Consider the following 21,452-nt stretch of genomic DNA (forward strand, 5'->3'; position numbering starts at 1 on the left):
GGTTTACTTTTCCAAAATGCAGAACCTCACATTTATCTAAATTGAAGTCTATCTGCCACTCCTCAGTCCATTGGCCCATATAATTAAGATCCTGTTTTACTCTGAAGCTATCTCCTTTTCTGTCCACTACACCTCCAATTTTGGTGTCATCTGTAAACTTACTAACTATACTTCCTATGTTCACATCCAACTCTTTGATATAAGGAATGAAAAGCAGTGGACCCAGCATTGATCCTTGTGGCACTCCACTGTCACAGGCCTCCAGTCTGAAAAACAACCCTCCACCACCACCCTCTGTATTCTACATTCAAGCTAGTTCTGTATTCAAATGCTTAGTTCTCCCTGTAATCCATGTGATCTAACCTTGATAATCAGTCTCCCATAAGGAACTTTGTCAAAGGCCTTGTTGAAATCCATATAGATCACACCCACCAGACTGAAGTATGCTTCATTCTTTTTCTTAACCAAACCCTCAATTTCTTTAGTCATCCAGCATTCCTTACACCTACCAATCTTTCCTTTCACCTGAACAGGAATATACTGCCTGTGCACTCACATTTCTTTATTTTGAAGGCTTCCCATTTTCCAGCCATCCCTTTATCTGCAAACATCCACATCAGTCAACTTTGTTCTTGCCTAATACCATCAAAATCGGCCTTCCTCCAATTTAGAACTTTAACTTTTGGATCCGGTCTATCTTTTTCCATCACTATTTTAAAGCTAATAGAATCATGGTCACTCCCCCACTGACATCTCAGTCACCTGCCCTGCCTTATTTCCCAAGAGTAGGTCACCATCTCTAGTAGGTACATCCACATACTGAATCAGAAAATGTTCTTGTACACACTTAACAAATTTGTCTCCATCTAAACCCTTAACACAATGACAGTCCCAGTCTATGTTTGGAAAGTTAAAATCGCCTACCATTACCTCCCTATTATTCTTACAGACAACTGAGATCACCTTACAAATCCATTTCTGATTTTCCCGCTAACTACTGGGGGATCTATATTATAATCCCAATAAAATGATCATCCAGTTCTTATTTCTCAGTTCCACACTCATAACTTCCCTGGACGTATTCCCAGGAATATCCTCCCTAAGTACATCTGTATGTTAACCCTTATCAAAAATGCCACCCCTTTCTATCCTTCCTATAGCATTTGTATCCTAGAACACTAAGCTGCCAGTCCTGTCCATCCCTGAGCCATGTTTCTATAATTGCTATGATATCCCAGTCCCATGTTCCTAACCCTGCCCTGAGTTCATCTGCCTTCCCTGGTAGGTCTCTTGTATTGAAGTAAATGCAGTTTAATTTATCAGTCCTACCTCTTCTCTGCTTTGTTCCTGCCTGCCCTGACTATTTGACTTGCTCCTTTTCCCCAACTGTACCAGTCTCACACTGGTCTCTTTCCTCACTATCTCCCATGGTCACACCTCCCCCACTTACTAATTTAAATCCTCCTGAGCAGCTCTAGCAAATCTCCCTGCCAGTATATTTGTCCCCTTCCAATTCAGGTGCAATCCGTTCTTATGTAGGTCACTTCTGCCCCAGAAGAGATTCCAATGATCCAAAAATGTGAATCTTTCTCCCCTGCACTGCCTCCTTCGCCATGGATTCATCTGCTCTATCCTCGTATCCTTCCCTCACTAGCATGTGGCACCAGGAGTAATCCAGATATTACTACCCTCGAGAACTTCCTTTTGAAGTTCCTGCCTAAACTTCCTATATTCCCCTTCAGGATCTCATCCACTTTCTTTCCTATGCTGTTGGTTCCAATGTGTACAATGACCTCCTGTTGGTCCCATTCCCCTTTGAGAATATGCTGCACTCTCGCTGAAATATCTTTGATTCTGGCACCAAGGAGGCAACAAACCGTTCTGATTTTTTTTGCTGTGGGCTGCAGAAACATCTGTCTGTGCCTCTGACTAGAGAGTCCCTGAATGGAATCAATTATTTGGAATTTGACGTACCCCTCGTTAAGCTTCAAAGTTTAGTGTCTATGTGTCCTGCCTTTACAATTTAACCATTTAGTTTATGAATAACGTGTATTAAACTATAAACACTAGCAATTGAGCCCTGTGTTTGAATTTGACATCAACGGTGTCATTGCCAGTATCAGCAATTTATTACTGTGTATGGTTGCTGAGTTACAAAATAAGGTAAAATGCAGGTAGACAGGTTGCTGAAGAACCTCTTGAAACTTAAACTTTTCATGCACTAATTATATTTATTAACTAACTTCACTTCTTTGAATTGAAAATTCCCTCAGTACAAGAGAAACCATTCAAGTGGTGAAAGAAAACTTTCTTCTTCATAATGAAACACTGCACTGAAGTTAATTACTGTATAACGTAGAGTGTTTTAACCCAATTAAAATTTCCATCCTTATTACATTTCAGCCAGACCAAATGAAACACTTATCTAAACACTGAAATCCTTGTTCATATTTTCTTTATCTGTGCTTGACTATCCCAAAAGCTCTTTGCTCCACATAGTATAAATTAACAATTTTTGCAGAAATCTGTACATTTCCTATTCCACACAAAATCTGATACATTCATTACCAGTGCCCTTACAAAGTTTTAATTGCTACCCATCAATGTTTTACAAATTCATTCACATTCTAAAAAATATTGCCCATTTCTAATTGCCTTTCCGAAAGTAGTAGTGAACTGCTGCAGTGAATATGATACAGGTGTCAGGTATGCCTACAATTCTGTTAGTGAGAGTTCCAGGTCTTTGAACCAGTAATCATGAAGGAACGTGATAGTGTTTTGAGCTGGGACAATGTGTAATTTTACAAGAAATTTGTAAGCTGTGGTGTTTCCAAGTATTTGCTGCCCTCCTCCTTCTAAATATTAAAGATTGTGGGTTTGGCAGGTACTGTCTAAGGAGCTTGCTGAGTTGTTGTTATGCATCTTGTAGATGTTGCCAGTTGTGGTGACAGGAGTAAATGTTAAAGATGATAGATGGGGTGCTAATAAAGCTTTGCCCTGGACAGTATTGAGTTTTCTGAGTTTTATTGAAACGACAATCATCTGGGCCAGCAAAGAGAATATGAGGTGTCTGGATGTGAGTTCCTCACCACAGAATTCCCAGCTACTGAAAACAAGACCATAAGATGCAGGAGCAGAATTAGGCCATTCTGCACATTGACTCTGCTCTGCCATTTGATCATGGCTGATCTGTTTCTCAACCCCATCCTCCTGCCTTCTCTCCCTAAACTTTGATCCCTTTCTCATCAAGAATTTATCAATCTGTCCTAAATACACTTCATGACTTGGTCTCCACAGCTTTCTGTGGCTATGAGTTCCATACATTCAGCTACCTCTGGCTAAAGAAATTCCTCCTCATCTCAGTTCGAAAGAGTTATCCCTACCTTCTGAGGCTATGCACTCTGATCCTGATCTTTCGTATTAGTAGGTGAAGGGAATGCTGGATGACGAGAGAAATTGAGGTTTTGTTTGAGAAAAAGAAGGAAGCATACATCAGGTATAGACAGGAGAGATTGAGTGAATCCTTAAGGTATAAAGCAGGAGTATTCTTAAGAGGACAAAAATGGGACAAGATAGCTTTGGCAAATAGGGTTAAGGAGAATCCAAAGGGTTTTTATAAATACAATAAGGACAAAAGGGTAACCCGGGAGAGAATATGGCCCCTCAAGGATCAGCAAGGCAGCCTATATGTAGAACCGCAGGAGCTGGGGGAGATACCAAACAACTATTTTGCATCAGTGTTTACAGTGGAAAAGGACATGGAAGATATACAATGTAGGGAAATAGATGGTGACATCTTGAAAAATGTCCATATTACAGAGGTGGTGATGCTGGATATCTTGAAATGCATAAAAATGAAGAAATCGTCAGGACCTGATCAGCTGTACCCTAGAACTCTGTGGGAAGCTAGGGATGTGATTGCTGGACTTCTTACTGAGATATTTGTATCATCAATAGTCATAGGTGAGGTGCCAGAAGACTGGAGGTTGGCTAACATGGTACCACTGTTTAAGAAAGGTGATAAGGACAAGCCAGGGAACTATAGACCAGTGAGCCTGACCTCGGTGATGGGCAAGTTGTTGGAGGGAATGCTGAGAGACAGGATGTACATGTATTTTGAAAGGCAAGGACTGATTAGGAATAGTCAACATGGCTTTGTGCGTGAGAAATCATGTCTCACAAACTTGATTGAGTTTTTTGAAGAAGTAACAAAGAGGATTGATGCGGGCAGAGCAGTGGATGTGATCTATATGGACTTCAGTAAGGCGTTTGACAAGGTTCCCCATGGGAGACTGGTTAGCAAGGTGAGATCTCATGGAATACGGGGAGAACTAGCCATTTGGATACAGAACTGGCTCAAAGGTAGAAGATAGAGGGTGGTGGTGGAGGGTTGTTTTTCAGACTGGAGGCCTGTGACCAGTGGAGTGCCACAAGAATCGGTGCTGGGTCCACTATGTTTCATCATTTATATAAATGATTTGGATGTGAACATAAAACATATAGTTAGTAAGTTTGCAGATGACACCAAAATTGGAGGTGTGGTGGACAGTGAAGAAGGTTATCTCAGATTACAATGGGATCTTGATCAGATGGACCAGTGGGCTAAGGAGTGGCAGGTAGAGTTTAATTGAGAAAATGAGGTGTTGCATTTTGGGAAAGCAAATCTTAGCAGGATTTATACACTTAATGGTAAAGACCTAGGGAGTGTTGCTGAACAAAGAGACCTTGGAGTGCAGGTAGATAGTATAGTGAAGAAGGCGTTTGGTATGCTTTTCTTTATTGGTCAGAGTATTGATTACAGGAGTTGGGAGGTCATGTTGCGGCGTACAGGACATTGGTTAGGCCACTGTTGGAATATTGCATGAAATTCTGGTCTTCTTCCTATCGGAAAGATGTTGTGAAACTTGAAAGGGTTCAGAAAAGATTTACAAGGATGTTGCCAGGGTTGGAGGGAGAGGCTATAGGGAGAGGCTGAATAGGCTGGAGCTGTTTTTCTTGGAAGGTCGTAGGCTGAGGCGTGACCTTATAGAGGTTTATAAAATCATGAGGGGCATGGATAGGATAAATAGATAAATTTTTTTTCCTAGGGTGGGCGAGTCCGGAACTAGAGGGCATAGGTTTAGGGTGAGAGGGGAAAGATTTAAAAGGAACCAAAAGCACAACTTTTTCATGCAGGAGCGTGGTGCATGTATAAAATGAGCTGCCAGAGGAAATGGTGGAGGCCAGCACAATTGCAACATTTAAAAGGCATATATGAATAGGAAGGGTTTAGCGGGGTACGGGTCAAGTACTGGCAAATGAGATTAGATTAATATAGGATATCTGGTCAGCATGGATGAGTTGGACTGAAGGGTCTGTTTCTGTGCTGTACCTCTCTATGACTCTCATGGAAATATCTTCTACACATCCACTAAATCCAGGCATCTCAGTATTCTGTAAGTTTCAATGAGACTCCTTATCCTCTAAACCTGGAGTACAAATCCAAAGCCTTCAACTGCTCCTTATATGATAAGCCCTTCATCCCCAGGATGAAGGGCTTATCCTCTCTGGACCACCTCCAACGCCAGCACATTTTTCATTTGATATGGAATCCTACACTGCTCACAATATTCCAAGTGCAATCTGCCCAGAGGATTGCACAGACTTGGAAGTATATTCCTGCTCATGTATTCTAACTCTCTGCAAAGCTTTTGCCTTCCTAATTACCAAATGAACCTGCACATTAACTTTAAGAGAATCCAGAAGTAGAACTTCTGAATCCCTTTGTACTTTTAAGTAGGGATTAGAGTGATTTAGAAGGATTTCCAATGTAAAGTTTTGTAGTTAGTTTGTTATGGTATATATTCATAATGTGTGACCAGAGAGACCAAGGGTTTTTTTTAAGATTAGATTAGATTACCTACAATGTGGAAAGAGGCCCTTTGGCCCAACAAGTCCACACCGACCCTCCGAAGAGCAACCCACCCAGACCCATTCCCCTACATTTACCCCTGGCTAATCCACCTAACACTATGGGCAATTTAGCATGGCTAATTCACCTGACCTGCACATCTTTGTACTGTGGGAGGAAACGGAGCACCTGGAGGAAACCCACGCGGTCACGGGAAGAATGTGCAACTCCACACAGACAATTGTCTGAGGTGGGAATCGAACCCGGTCCCTGGTGCTGTGAGGTAGCAGTGCTAACCACTGAGCCACCGTGCCGCCCCATTGAACCCAAAAGACTATCCACCGGCCGACTGGCACCAGTGCCTACCCCCTTCCCCGGAGGTCAACCTGGCGCCGGGTAAAACAGACATGATGAGGATGGAATTAGATACTTAATTCTTTGAAATTTGCATCACAGGCAGACAGGGTGGTTAAGAAGGCATTTAGCATGTTTACCTTCATTGCTCTTTGAATATAGGATTTGGGACGTCATTGTTGACGTTGTACAGGATGTTGGTGTGGTTCTGGTTGTCCTGTTATAGGAAGGATATTACTAAACTAGAGAGAGTTCAGAAAAGATTTACCAGGATGTTGCCAGGAATAAAGAGTTTGAGTTATAAAACTAAACTAGACTGGGACTTTTTTCACTGGAGCATTGGAGGTTGAGAGTTGACCTTATTGAGGTTTATAAAATCATGAGGGGTATAGATAAGGTGGGCGGCACGGTGGTTAGCACTGCTGCCTCACAGCGCCAGAGACCTGAGTTCAATTCACACCTCAGGCGACTGACTGACTGTGTGGAGTTTGCACATTCTCCCCGTGTCTGTGTGGGTTTCCTCCCACAGTCCAAAAATGTGCAGGTTAGGTGAATTGGCCATGCTAAATTGCCTGTAGTGTTAAGTGAAGGGGTAAATGTAGGGGAATGGGTCTGGGTGAGTTGCGCTTTGGTGGGTCGGTGTGGACCTGGAGGGCCTGTTTCCACACTGTAAGTAATCTAATAAAGTTAATGACAAGGGTCTTTTTCTGAGGGTGGAGGAATTCAAAACTAAGGGACATATTTTTAAGGTGAGAGGAATAAAGATTTACAAAGGACATAAGGGGCAACTTTTGTTTTTACACAGTTCATGTGTGGAATGAACTGCCAGAGAAAGTGATGAATGTAGGTACAGTTACAATGTTCAAAGACATTTTAAATAAGTTCATGAATAGAAAGGTTTGGAAGGATATGGTCCAAGCACAGGCAGGCTAGTTTGGGTACATGGCGTGAACTAGTTGGACTGAAAGATCTACTTACATGCTGTATGACTGTGGTGTAAAAGTGAGGACTGCAGATGCTGGAGATCAGAGTCGAAGAGTGATTTTATTCCTGATGAAGAGCTTATGCTTGAAACATCGACTCTCCTGCTCCTTGAATGCTGCCTGACCGGTTGTGCTTTTCCAGCATCACACTCTTTGACTCGATGGTGCAAAAGTCAACTCCCCTGATTTCTGGCCTAAAGTTTTGTGATTGCAACATAAGTGCATACAATATTTTTTCTTCTCTGAGATTACTGATTAAAATCATTATCTAAATGCCAGTGTATGAATGAAACACTTGTATAATATTAATTGGTTTCTGCTCGTTCAAAAGTTCTAATTCTCGAGCTGACAAACACATGAAAATAGTCTTTTCTCAGCAGTATTTACTGTTGGTTGACTTATAAAAACATGTGACATATCAGCTGCAGCGCCAACTCATGTTAAGATCGTACTTCACCCTTGGGTGAGTTAGAAAACCTTTCCTTATCCTTAAGTTTCGATTTCCCTGTTTCATCCCGGAAACGTCAGAGTTTCTATTTGGTCAAAGCAAGGACGGAGAAACCTGACTCTCATCCCTTTTTCAGTTTCTCATCAATATTTACTGCTTCACTCACACCTTTGACGATCCTGCTCAGAACTACCAGCGTGTTGCAGGTATAATCGAAATCCAAACTTAATGATAGATAGGAAGATGAAAACCCAGAATAAAGGTTCATAGTTGAAGACTATCTAAGAAGTTATTAACTGCAGTTTAATAGATGTGGTTCACAACACGTACGCTCATCCTGTTTGCCCACCCCACAACATTGTCGACAACATTCACTAACACATCGCAAACGGTGCAACCTTGTCATGTGGATCACACTGAACACGGAGTCTCGTGACTGGGTGTGGAATCACGTGATCGCACGGCCTCGCCAATCAGCGCTGAGAATGTATCCAGCTGGAGATAGGGCCTTTATAAATAGAGGTGGCGCTCGCGAGTACTTTAGAGCGCGGTCCGGGAGCAGGAGGGTGGAGGTTATTGTTCAGTTGCATCACTGGAATCGCTCTTCTCACCATTGCTTTTCCAAATACCTTACTCCAGAAAGTAAGTGTCAGGTTTTATTTTTTTAAATGTAGAGCCAAAATCATACGAATTCGATATTGTCTGGGCTGTTTCTAAATCGGTTGGCTTGGAAAAGCTGGGATAATAGGGACAATGTATTGTGTTTTTCTTTTAAAATGCAGCTAAATCGAACATTTTGCTGGAAATGTTTCGGCCTTTCCTTATCTGAGCGAATGAAATTGAGCTTTACAGTCTATTCCCCAGAAAAAAAAACAGTTCAATTGGTACGAAAACTCGTCTTAGTTCGGTTACTAGTGAATCAGTCGACCTGGTTTTCCAAAAATCCTTACGAAATGCTGCCTCTTCTGTAGCTAGGCTCAGCTCCCGTATGACGTGCTCTCCTGACTCAGAGCAAATGCTTAGATTTATAATCCGGGAGTTAGAAATCCTGCAAAACAAAGTTATCCCCGTTGTAGCGAAAATTTATCCGATTGATTACTTTGACTGGAAAGTGCCAATTTTCTTTATTAACTGCTGGGCAAATAAATCTTTGAATTCCTATTGATCCGGGAGTTTTTTTAAAAGACTTTTTTTCGTGTATGTAGCTCTTAAAAGTACATGTCATATATTGGACTACACCCAAAGTCCACTGTTACCTGGGGACAGAACAATATAAAGCTCTGAACTGATTACATCATACTTAATGTTGGGGAGATGTGAACTTTCATCCATGATCTTCCCTAGGATGAAGATCTTCTGTGTATTTCCTTTGTGCTTGATGGGAGTGTTTGCAGCCCCAAGCTTCAATCCTCTATTGAATGAACCTTGGAAGCAGTGGAAGAGTTGGCATCACAAAAGTTATGAGCAGGTAATATGGTTTTGATAAATCTTGTCTAATTTATTGGCTGAGTTTTCATCTACGTCATAGGAATCCCATCCTATGTGACTGACATAAGTCGGTTTTCCTTTGTTTGCATCCTTTGGCATGGCTGACCACACCTTGTTCCATTGTTGCACAGTTTGGCAGAATGGTTCTCTGCTATTTAATTGTAACTTTTAGTGATTTCTCTTTGAGTTCCTGAATCATTACCTCTGGTATTCCCTAATCGACCCTTGGACGCCTTGCTGATATCTTTAAAACATATAGCATTAGTTTCCACAAATGCCAAAAGGACACTAAATGCTGTGTTGCACCATTACTAAGTTGTCTGGTGTGCTGCTCGTCCAATATGAGATAAGGAGATTGATCCTCTGCTTAAATAATATAGCTATTGTCTGCACTCCGTTATAAGTTATTCCATAGCTACTGACTCAGACCAATGCTAAAGCTATAATGTAAGGCTGAACCAGACTATATTTGCATCTGGCACTTGCCAGAAGATAGTTAGTTAGTTTTTTGCCTCCTCTAACAAAGCCTGACTTGGTGCATTCTTAAGAGTGAAATTAGAAAGGCAAAGAAAGAGGATATGAGAGAGAATTGGTTGATAAGGTTAAGGATAATCAAAAAAAATGCAACCAGTACACTGAGTAAGAGGGTAGGGCACCTTTAAAGATCAAGGAGGTCATCCTTGTGTTGAATTCCAGGAGATGGGAGAAATAAATGAATATTTCATATCAGTTTTTACAGTGGAGAAAGAAATGGAGACTAGAGAACTGCGAGTAAATTTTGATGTTTTGGTTGCCCAGTTACAGGAAGGATATCATTAAGCTGGAGAGGGTTCAGAAGAGATTTACTAGGATGTTGCAGGTTATGAATTATAAGAGGAGGCAGGATATACTGCAATTTTTCACTGGAATGTAGGACGTTGAGAGGTGACCTTTATATCAGTTTATGAAATCATGAGGGGCATAGAGAGAGTTAATGGCAGATGTCTTTTCCCTAAGATGGGGTTTTCAAGACTGGGAGCACATTTTTAAGGTGAGAGAAGGAAGATTTTTTAAAAAAGACATGAGGTGGAGCAAACTTTTTTTTTCAGAGGGTAGTCGCATGTGGAATGAACATCTTGAAGAAGTGGTGGATGTAGGTTCAATTACAACATTTTAAAAGAGATTTGGATAAGTACTTGAATAGGTAAGGTTCGGAGGGATACAGGCCAGAAGCAGGCAGGTGGGATTAGTTTAGTTTGGATTTATATTTGACACGGGTTGGTTGGACCGAAGGGTCTGTTTCTGTGCTGGATGACTCGATTCATCTGGTTCGACTGCCACCTGTGCCTTTGTTCCTTTTATGCTTGACTGTTGCAACATACTATGTGCCAGTCTGTATACATTGAAGATCATTCAAATCCCTGCTTGTGGTCTAACTTGCACCAAACCCTATTCACCTTTCATGCCTCTGTTCGGCCATTGTCTCCTGGTTATGCAATGCCACTTTCAACTCTTAGCCTTGTTTTGAAATCCTTCCTGCTGCTCTGTACCCTAAATCTTGTGATCTTCCTGAACTTCACAACCCTTATCTAATTCTGGCCTTATTAGTACATTGATTTTTAAAACTTCATTATTGGCTGTGCCTTCAATTACCTATATTGTAAGATGGTTATACTTCTCTAACTAGCATGCTTTGACTAAACTTGTATCCATCCACTCAAATATCTCAATCTGGCGGCACAGTGGTTAGCACTGCTGCCTCACATCCAAAGATGTGCAGGTCAGGTGAATTGGCCATGCTAAATTGCCCGTAATGTTAGGTGAAGGGATAAATATAGGGGAATGGGTGGGTTGCGCTTCGGCGGGTCGGTGTGGACTTGTTGGGCCGAAGGGCCTGTTTCCACACTGTAATGTAAAAAAAATGTAAAAAAATGGTTTGGTGTCAAGCTGGAGGTTATAATTATAGTCTTCTTTCAGAGAGAAGAAGGTTGGAGAAGAATGGTGTGGGAAAAGAACCTTCGAAAAATTGAACTTCACAACTTAGAATATTCACTTGGAAAACATTCATTCAAAATGGGAATGAACCACTTTGGAGACATGGTGGGTAGTTGAATGTCTTGCTAGAAATGTTCATAGTGTCCTAATACCTAATTATACATAATAAAATCTGACTACTGTATAAGACTATTCTCAGTCTCAAACAAAGTTAATATAACTAAATTGTAACTTTGAACTGGGAATGATATTATTTCGAGTGTCACTTCATTTGGATCCAGTGTTTTTATTTGTGAAATGTGCTCTCGATAGTTAAGTAAACCTACTTTAGGAATCCCTAATTATACATAAAATCTGACTACTGTATAAGACGGCACGGTAGCACAGTGGTTAGCACTGTTGCCTCACAGCGCCAGTGACCCGGGTTCAATTCCCGCCTCAGGCGACTGACTGTGTGGAGTTTGCACGTTCTCCCCGTGTCTGCGTGGGTTTCCTCCGGGTGCTCCGGTTTCCTCCCACAGTCCAAAGATGTGCAGGGTCAGGTGAATTGGCCATGCTAAATTGCCCGTAGTGTTAGGTAAGGGGTAAATGTAGGGGTATGGGTGGGTTGCGCTTCGGCGGGTCGGTGTGGACTTGTTGGGCCGAAGGGCCTGTTTCCACACTGTAATGTAATCTGTAATGTAATCTGAATGTACAGTACATATGCTTTCCTAAATGATTTTGCTGTTTCACTTCCGTGTGAAATTTCTTGCTGTAATGAGTATGTTTTCTGCTCTATAGCCGAATGAAGAATTCAGACAGGTTATGAATGGGTATAAGTCAAAACAAACTGTGAAGAAGACTCGAGGTTCTCTATATTTGGAGCCCAACTTTCTGGAGGCACCCAGGAAGGTTGATTGGCGTAAACATGGATATGTCACTCCAGTTAAAGACCAGGTCATTATTTATGAATTATACAGTGCAATCCAGTTATTTCTACAAATTGAAAGCAATATAATAACACCATCTATTTTTATAGGGTCAATGTGGTTCATGCTGGGCATTCAGTACCACTGGAGCCCTTGAAGGCCAGCACTTCAGAAAGACTGGCAAGCTTGTCTCACTCAGTGAACAGAATCTTGTGGATTGTTCTAAACCTGAGGGAAATGAAGGATGTAATGGTGGACTGATGGACCAAGCATTCCAATATGTACAGGATAATGGCGGAATTGACTCCGAGGAGTCCTATCCTTATCTTGGAACGGTAAACTTTAAATGCTTGCCATTCACCCAACTTATTTCCAGAATTTCAGTGTTAACAGTTTTAGTGTAGCCATATTTTCTTTCACTTTGCTTCATATTATATATGCTTTTATATTTTACAAAAGAAGATCTGAGGTAGAAAGTCACATGGAGGTCCAGGGAGGTCTGAGGCAAATTGTGGAATACCTAAAATTGAACGTGTGTTTGAGATCAGATTTAGAGGGGGACCGATGTTGCAGACGGTTGTGGTACTAGGATAGTTTTCCACAATAGGAAGGAGTTGGGCTTCTGCCCTGTAAGATCTTATGAAAATAAGAATGAGAATTTTTACATTGATGTATTAATTGCTCTAGACATAATGTAGGTTAGCAAGCACAGAGCCTTCTACAAGTTTGGACATAGGCAGCAGGTTTAGATGACCTCCAGGTTTAAAGGAGTGGAATATGTATCGGCAATTGTGCATTGGAATAGCCTGATCCATAAGGAAAGACTTGAATTCTGAGCTTCATCCATCTCTGTTTGTCTGCATCTGAAAGTCCAGTAACATTTATGGCAATGAGTAGTTTGAGTGATGGGATTGACAATTGGAAACTTTTTTTATCTTGGGATCAAATGTGATATCGGTTTTAGAACAGACTGATTTAAATCAAACTTGCCAAAGATCGAGGTGGAGTTGGTAGTTGTGAAAAAAAAAGTTTAGTGTACATTCAAATGTTTTAATTGAGGAAATCATCTGCTCATGCAGTGTTGAATGTCAGATAAGCAGACTGGTAGAGTCCAAACAAGGAGTGGTGGTGAAGAAAAGCTGACTTTGTCAGAATGGATGGGAAAGATATTAATGCCTTCAAATTGAGTAGATTGCCATGTACGATAAATCTATACAGACTGGGCTTGCCTATAGTGTATAAGATCCTGAAATTTCATAACTAGCAGCACTTGAAAAGGGATGTTTCTTCCAATGGATGACTTCAGAATTAGGGGCACTGTTTTAAAATTAAAGAGTGAAGAAAACTTTAAAATTTGTGCATCTTTTGGAATGTTGCCTTGGAAGGCAATGAAGGTGATGTGATTGAAGACTTTTTTTAAAGGGAGAGGTAGCTTTTGTTTGTTAGGCAATGAAATGAAAGGTTATTGGGAGGAGATGGGAATGTGAAATTGCTAAGCGTTTTGAATGATCCTATTAAGGGGAGCAGGTTCAAAATGCTAAATTGCTGCTGCTGTTTCTATTTTGCTTAATGCTACTGGGAGCAGATGCATAAGAAAAAGGGTGGGGGTCAAGATCCACTGTAGGGGTAGTGGAACAGGTATAGGAAGGAAAACCACTTTGTGATTCTCTGGCTATACCTCGATAAGATTGGAAGAATATTTTCAGGGAGGTGGTGATGTGGTAATAACTGCATTAGTATTTGAGAAGCTCTGACTAGTATTCTGGGGACATGGGTTTGAATCCAACCACAGCATTAAACCTGGATTTATAAATTAGTCTAAAGTTGGGCGTGTAACCATTGTCAGCTGTCACAAATCCACCTGGATCACTGACGACATTGAGAGAAGGAAATCTACCATCTTATCTTGATCCAGCCTTCATGTGACTCCAGAGCCACTGCATTGTGGTTGAGACACAACTGCCCTGTGAAATGCTCCATTTCAGGTAACAATGAGATGCAAACTGAATTACAAATATTGTACTGTTAAAAAGGCTGTGGTTATTCATAATTGATTGTCATATCCTTCATTACAAGACTGATAAAGATTCAGCACCAAAATAAGCACCAGCACCCAATGAGATTTTTTTATTTAAACAAAAGCCCTTACCACATTAATTCCTGCCAAGTCTCATCACCTCATCAGGTGACAATGGTACTGAAACGTGAACAAATCCAGACAAATTTGCAGTTCATTTATTTGCCTCTTGTTGTTCGAAAGCCTTAGTAATTGGAAGAAAAAATTGAAGTACTCATCCTGGCTTCTCCCAAGTATGTTTGACTGTATGTTTCCATGAACATTGGGATGATTTCCACTAACTACCAAACCTTATCTTTACAGTTTTTTTAATGTTCCTATACCAGTGGAGAGATTTCATGTTGACTGTTGCTCAAATTCTTATACACAATATGCCAAGAACATTTGTTTTAATGTGTTTTAAACAAAAGCAGTAGATTTCTGCTTTGTGTATGAGTGATTACCAAAAAATGGAAAATATTTTCACATCTATCAGTGCTGACAATTCATAACTTGGTAACTTTACTGACTGTGTGTGCGTATATTGTGGCTTCTTATGAGTGATTGTATAATAGTATAGAATGTTGTTATGAATAGCTGAATCTTATGTTCTGTTTCTTGGCCAGATTTACATCTGTTTACTAGCACAATAACCAGTACTATGAATTTGTGCAATACTGTTAGCTTTCAACAACCATGACCTAGAATAATTAGATATTTATTCTTTATTAGTTCAATTATGACTACCAAGATACAATACTTTTGGGGTATTTTTCTCTGGAGCTGTTTCTTTTGTTACAAGTCCTCCAGTGCCAATTTCTCATCAGTGCATTTTAGGTATGACTGGATAGTTGGTTGACTGTAGAATGTTGAAGTCCACTGTGATACCTTCATTATCTCCTAACTGCACGTAGCTGACATCAACCCTGTATCTTAGTCTGAATTGTGTACTTCACTGTAATGCCCAATCTTTCTCTCCACTCTAACTTTTCCAAAGAGGTTTTTTCCTAATTAATTGATGCAATGAGTACCCACTTTCTTTCCGTTTGGCTGTAAACATATTTCTAATTTTGAAGCATTGACTTTAATCTGTGTATTTTGCTTTTCTATTTTAGGATGATAATCCTTGTCACTATGATCCCACATACAATGCTGCTAATGATACTGGGTTTGTAGATATTGCCAGTGGTAACGAGAGAGCCATGATGAAAGCGGTTGCTGAAGTTGGACCGGTTTCTGTAGCCATTGATGCAAGCCATGAGTCATTCCAGTTCTATGAATCTGGTAAGAGTCACTTGATGTAACTGCTGAAATATAGTCACTAACCATATGTACAGGATTTCTTTTACCTACTATGAAAGAAAAATGTGCTGGAACTCTGAATAAACACAAAACACTTAATGCATTGCTAGTCTAGAAGTATCCATGGAGAGAAAACAGTTGATTCATTCTGGTAATGACTTTTCATGGATATCATTGCGTGAAATGTTAAGATACTCTGACTCTAATATCATCATCATCTTACCAAGTAGGCGATAACTGTAATATAGTTTGAGAGTAATTTTTAACTCATGACTGTGTGTACATTCTGTTTGCACTGCTATTTCTGGAGTGTATTTGGGATCCTTCCGATTCTGGTCTCTTCCCAAGTGAGAAGATTTGGTCTTAGTGATACACCAATGAGTCAAGGTACCATAAAGTCAGATGTACAGCATGGATACAGACCCTTCGGTACAACTGCTCCATGCCGACCAGTTATCCTAAATTAATCTAGCCCATTTGCCAGCATTCGGCCCATATCTGTCTAAATCCTTCCTATTCATATACCCATCCAGATGCCTTTTTTTAAAAAAAAAAAATTGTATTTGTACCAGCCTTCACTACTTCCTCTGGCAGCTCATTTCATACACGCACTGAACTCTTTGGAAAAAGTTGCCCCTTAGGTTCTTTTTAAAAAATCTTTCCCCCTCACCTTTTAAAACCTGTGCCCTCTGGTTTTGGACTCTTTCTTCCCCTACACCAGGAAAAAGACAGTCTATTCTATTCATATCCCTCATGATTTTATAAACCTTTTTTTTTTTAAGGGCAGCCTCTGATATTCCAGGGAAAGCAGCCCCAGGCTCTTCACCCTCTCCCTATAACTCAAACCCTCCAACTCTGGCAACATCCTTGTAAATCTTTTCTCAACGCTTTCAACTTTCAGAACATTCCTATAGAACAGAGACCAAAATTGCATGCAATACTCATTGGCCTAGCCAATGTCCTGTACAGCCATAACATGATCTCCCAACACCTACACTCTGTCCTTTGACCAATAAAGGAAAGCATACCAAACCCTTTTTTTTTCTTTATTATCCTATGTACGTGTGATTCTGAACTCTGAACCTGCACTGCAAGGTGGTGGTGTTAATTTTGTTTTGTTTTTGTTCAGCAACACCCCCCCCCCGGACCTTCCCATTAAGTTTATAAGACCAGCCCTGATTTGCCTTTCCAAAAATGCAGCACCTCCCACTTTGTCTAAGCTAAACTCTATCTGCTGCCACTCGGCCCATTGGCTCATCTGATCACGATCCCATTGTACTCTGAGGTACCCTCCTTCACTGTCCACTAACACCTCCAATTTTGGTGTCATCTGCATACTTCCTATGTTCATATCCAAATTATTGATATAAATGACAAAATAGTGCCCTCAGCACTGATTCGTGTGGCACCCTGCTGGTCACATGCCTCCAATTTGTAAAGCAACCCTCCAGCACCACCCCCTCTCTCCCTTTTACAAGCCAGTTCTCTTTCCAGATGGCTAGTTCTGGCTGTATTCCATGTGATCTAACCTTGCTCTCCCATGAGGAACGTTCTCTTAATGCCTTACTGAAGTCCATATAGATCACATTCACCGCTCTACCCTCATCAATCGTCTTTGTTACTAATTCAAAGAACTTAACCAAATTTGTGAGACATGATTTTCCTTGCGTAAAACCATGTTGACTATCCCTGATCAGTCCTTGCAGTTCCAAATACCAGTCCTTGCTGTGCAGATCCTGTCCCTTGGGATTCCCTTCAACAGCTTGCTCACCACTGATATCAGATTGACCAGTCTATAGTTCCCTGGCCTTTCAATGCCACCTTTCTTCTTAATTAGTAGCACAAGGTTAGCCAACCTGTAGTCGTCTTGCACTTCACCTGTCGTTATTCCTATTTGCCAAAGCTATTTTGTGTTCTCTTGTCCTCCTGATTTTCCCACTAACACTCCTACTCCCTTTATACTCTCAAGAATCATTCTATCTCTGCTGTCTATACTTGAAATATGATCCTTTCTTTTTCTTGACTGCATCCTCAATTTCTCTAGTCGTTCAGCATTTCCTTTGCCCTAATAGGAGCATACGATCACTGGACACACTCTTTTGAAGGCTTCATGTTTTCCATGCGACCCTTTTTATCCTGCAAACATCCACATCCCAAAATCAGCCTTTGAAAGTTCTGGCCTAATACCTTCAAAACTGGCCTTACTCTTGTTTAACTTTTCGGTCTGGTCTATCTTATTCTGTCATTATTTTCTGTCATTCTGACCATATAGTCACCGGTCATAAAGTGCTCCCCCCATTGACCCCTCAAGTCACTTGACCTCTTGGGGGAAATAAGGCAGGACAAGTTTTATACCTTCTCTAGTAGATACATCTACATACTTAATCAGAACCTTTTTTCTTGTGCAGCTTCCTCTGTATCAAGCCCTTAACACTATGTCCTAGTCTATGTTTGGAAAATTTAAAATTAAAACTGTGATCGCCTTACAAATACTATTGTATGTTTTGTCTGCCTACTTGTGCCTTTGTCTTATGTGGGCTGTTTATGCCCATGTCCCAGCTGCCTACAAACATGTTTGATGGCTGTTTCAGATGAGACTGTCCAAAGTTGAAAGAAATTAACCCGCATTGATAAAACTATCTTCATTCTATTTGGTGGGTTGGGGAGAGAAGGACTTGATCTGAAAATGACAATCACACCCAATGACCAACCAGTAAGTGATTAGAAAAATGATTCTATTTTGTCTTAAGGCAAAGCCATGCTGATTTTGGATTAGATTCCCTATAGTGTGGAAACAGGCCCTTCAGCCCAACAAGTCCACACTGACCTACCGAAGAGCAACCCACCCAGACCCATTCCCCTACATTTACCCCTGACTAATGCATCAAACACTCAAGGCAATTTAGCATGGCCAATTCACCTAACCTGCACATCTTTGGACTTTGGGAGGAAACCCACGCAGACACTGGGAGAATGTGCAAACTTCTCAGACAGTCGCCCGAGGCTGGAATCGAACCTGGGATTTTGGTGCTGTGAGGCAGCACTGCTAACCACTCAGTTTCCTTTTCTCTTCCACTTCTTTGCCCAAGTCCAAAAATATTACCCTGTACTGCAATAGCTTGGTTGAAAATCCAACTGGCCATTCTGAGGAGTTAATGGTCAATTTTATATTGTATCCAAACTCTATACTGGGATTACTTTAAGAATGAGGATTACTGGTACTGTCTTTTTTTTCATTGCCTTGGCCTGCTACAGTACCAGCAGTTGCTGTGTTGTTTCTTAATAGGCAGATGGTTTATCCAAGTTGACTTCTGTACAAGACTTGAGGCAAAATGGATGTGAAAATAAACACTGACAGAAAATAAAAGTTGAATGCTTGGTCTCTCATAGAATAATCAAAGGATCATACAGTGCAAAACAGGTCATTGGCCCATCAAGGCTGCACCACCAAATATATACTAGTCCCACTTTTTCTGCACGAGTCCCTTTTGTGTTCTATGTTATGACTTTTTTTTTTTAAAGCTTGAGGTTTCCTGCCTCCAATCCTCTTCCAGGCAATGCATTCCGGATTCCATCAACTGGGTGCCAGAGCTTTTCCTCAAATGCCCTCCAGACTTCCTACTTTTTATTTTAAAATAGTGTCTCCTTTTTATTGATCATTTTGACTAAGGAGAATCGTTCGTGTTTTTGTGTTTGTTTTTGTTTACCCTGTCCATGGCCTTCATAACTTTGTACACCTCCACTAGGCACCCCTCACTTTTTTTCTACTGTAAAGTTCCTGAGCTCGTCCAGTCTCTTCAGTTGCAATGCTCCATCGCAAGCATCATCCTGGTGAAACAAGAATCAAAAATTACTGGAGAAACCCAGTATGATGCGAATATATTTCCTATGATGGGAATATATTTCTTCCAGTCCAGATTGAAACTTAACTTTATTTTTTTCATTGCTAGGTATCTACTATGAAGTTGACTGCAGCTCAAAAGACCTTGACCATGGTGTACTAGTAGTAGGATATGGTTATGAAAGAGATGACGTAGATGGAGATAAATTTTGGATCGTAAAAAACAGGTACCCCTTTATTAAAAGTGTCCAGTTTAACTTTTAGATTTAGATTTTTGTCATATGTACTTTAAGCACAGGAGTATAGTGAAAAGTGTCTAATGTCTCTACACATGGCATCACCCTAAGTATAAAAGTACCCCCATAGAATCACCAGAATCTCTACAGTTTGGCAACAGACCCTTTCGCCCAACAAATCCACACTGACGCTCTGAAACTTAACCCACCCAGACCCATTCCCCTGCTCTATTGTCTGACATGTATCCCTGACTATTGCACCTAACCTACACATTCCTAAACACTATGGGCAATTTAGCATGGCCAATTCACCTGACCTGCACATCTTTAGACTGTGGGAGGAAACCGGAGTACCCGGAGGAAACCCGTGCAGACACTGGGAGAATGTACAAACACCACACGGTTGCCTGAGGCTGGAATCTAATGCTGTGAAGCAGCAGTGCTAACCACTGAGCCACCATGCCATTTGGGTACAAAATAGTAGAAGAAACAAAGTTTTTAAAACCTTAACCGACTTTCATAGAATAAGTATAAATTAAAGAAATAAGGTAATAGTTAACATTATTTTTCTAGTTTATAATCGAGGATATTAAAGTTCAGTCTGAGTGCTTGCTGGGGCTTTGTTTTTTGTCTGAATACATGTTAATTTTTCTTTTCCTGTTTCATAGCTGGAGTGACCAGTGGGGTGACAAAGGATATATACTGATGGCCAGAAACAGACATAACAACTGTGGAATTGCAACAGCAGCAAGCTACCCTCTAGTATAAATATTGAATTGCCTTATTTGAAATATAAGTTAATGAGTATTAAGATGCTGTGCTCTAGACGTTTCAATAAGCCAGCTGTCCCGGACATGAAGGTGTTCTATTATTTCCCTGCCGGAATTGAATTTTCCTTTTATCTGGAGCTGTTCTGATTTTGTTATTGGATTCTGTTGTCAAACTAGAAAACTCAATTGAAAGAAGACTGGTTTGAATGGCCTGACCATTGGAAACAGATGGGGGGGAAAAAAGCAACATAAATGTTAACTTTCAGCTAGTGTTACATAATTACAATTTTTTAATAAGCTGTTTTATGAAATACTTCATGCCAAATTGATTCATTTATAATGATGTTCAACTAACTGTCATTTAGTGTTTTTAAACTGTGTAACTGCTGAGCAATGCATAATAAAATGTTGCTCTTATGTCCATTGTTATTATGAATTCTTCCAAATCTACATGTTTTGAGTAGCTATCATGAATTTAAAATATGCTGTTCTGATGGAACAATATCTACAACTGGAGGGGTGTTTGATGAATCCATAACACAGCAATTGTGCATGAATTGCTTCTGAGAAAGATCAAGAACAATGGGAATGTTGACTTTGTAGGATGTCTAGTCCTGTCTTCTGCCCTGCATCTCGTAAAATAAGCTTCCAATGTAGTAATGATGGAATTCTGAGAACTGGGTGACAACTTTGTGTACTGCAGATCAGGACTGGTACTTGATAACTTTAGAATCTCCTGAAGGGGGAGAAATCAAACACTAGTCTAGCCCTTGGATATTTCAATCTCTGCTAGAGACTGCAACGTGAATTAATACTGCACACAGGATGCCATTGAGTCTGTGGTGCTTTGTTGGTTCTTTGGAAAACTCTACTATCACTCATCCATTGTATATTTCTTCCCCCTGCAACTTCTTGTATTTTCTTCCCTTCAAGTACTTATCCAATTATCTGAATGGTACTATTGAATCTGCTGCTATCATAACTGAAACAATTCCAAATGCATTTTTAAAGTGGCTTTCTTATCCTGATTTAAAAAAAAAATAAAAATGGTGTTCATGTACTGCCTTTTGTTTTTTTTATATAATGCCATGAGGTTAACATGTTCCTCATTTTCCTTTTTAAAATGTATTCTTTTAGCAAGTGCTCTCCAAGTCAAAAAAGCTTTGGCTATGTAATGCTCCAGCGATGAGCTGATTATATCA

At 40.4% G+C, this 21,452-nt stretch overlaps 1 protein-coding gene across 1 annotated transcript; it reads left to right on the forward strand.

Annotated features, from left to right (window-relative positions):
* The first annotated feature begins 8,231 nt into the window (after window positions 1-8,231).
* Window positions 8,232-20,667, forward strand: ctsla (cathepsin La). The gene is made up of 8 exons (XM_043713315.1): window positions 8,232-8,317; window positions 9,020-9,143; window positions 11,120-11,242; window positions 11,918-12,073; window positions 12,156-12,380; window positions 15,217-15,385; window positions 19,354-19,471; window positions 20,149-20,667. The coding sequence occupies exons 2-8, from the start codon at window positions 9,021-9,023 to the stop codon at window positions 20,246-20,248; spliced, it is 1,014 nt and encodes a 337-aa protein (XP_043569250.1). The 5' UTR covers window positions 8,232-8,317; window position 9,020; the 3' UTR covers window positions 20,249-20,667.
* The last annotated feature ends 785 nt before the right edge of the window (window positions 20,668-21,452 follow it).

The sequence above is a fragment of the Chiloscyllium plagiosum genome, chromosome 2 (genome assembly GCF_004010195.1).
Source record: "Chiloscyllium plagiosum isolate BGI_BamShark_2017 chromosome 2, ASM401019v2, whole genome shotgun sequence".
Taxonomy (NCBI): domain Eukaryota; kingdom Metazoa; phylum Chordata; class Chondrichthyes; order Orectolobiformes; family Hemiscylliidae; genus Chiloscyllium; species Chiloscyllium plagiosum.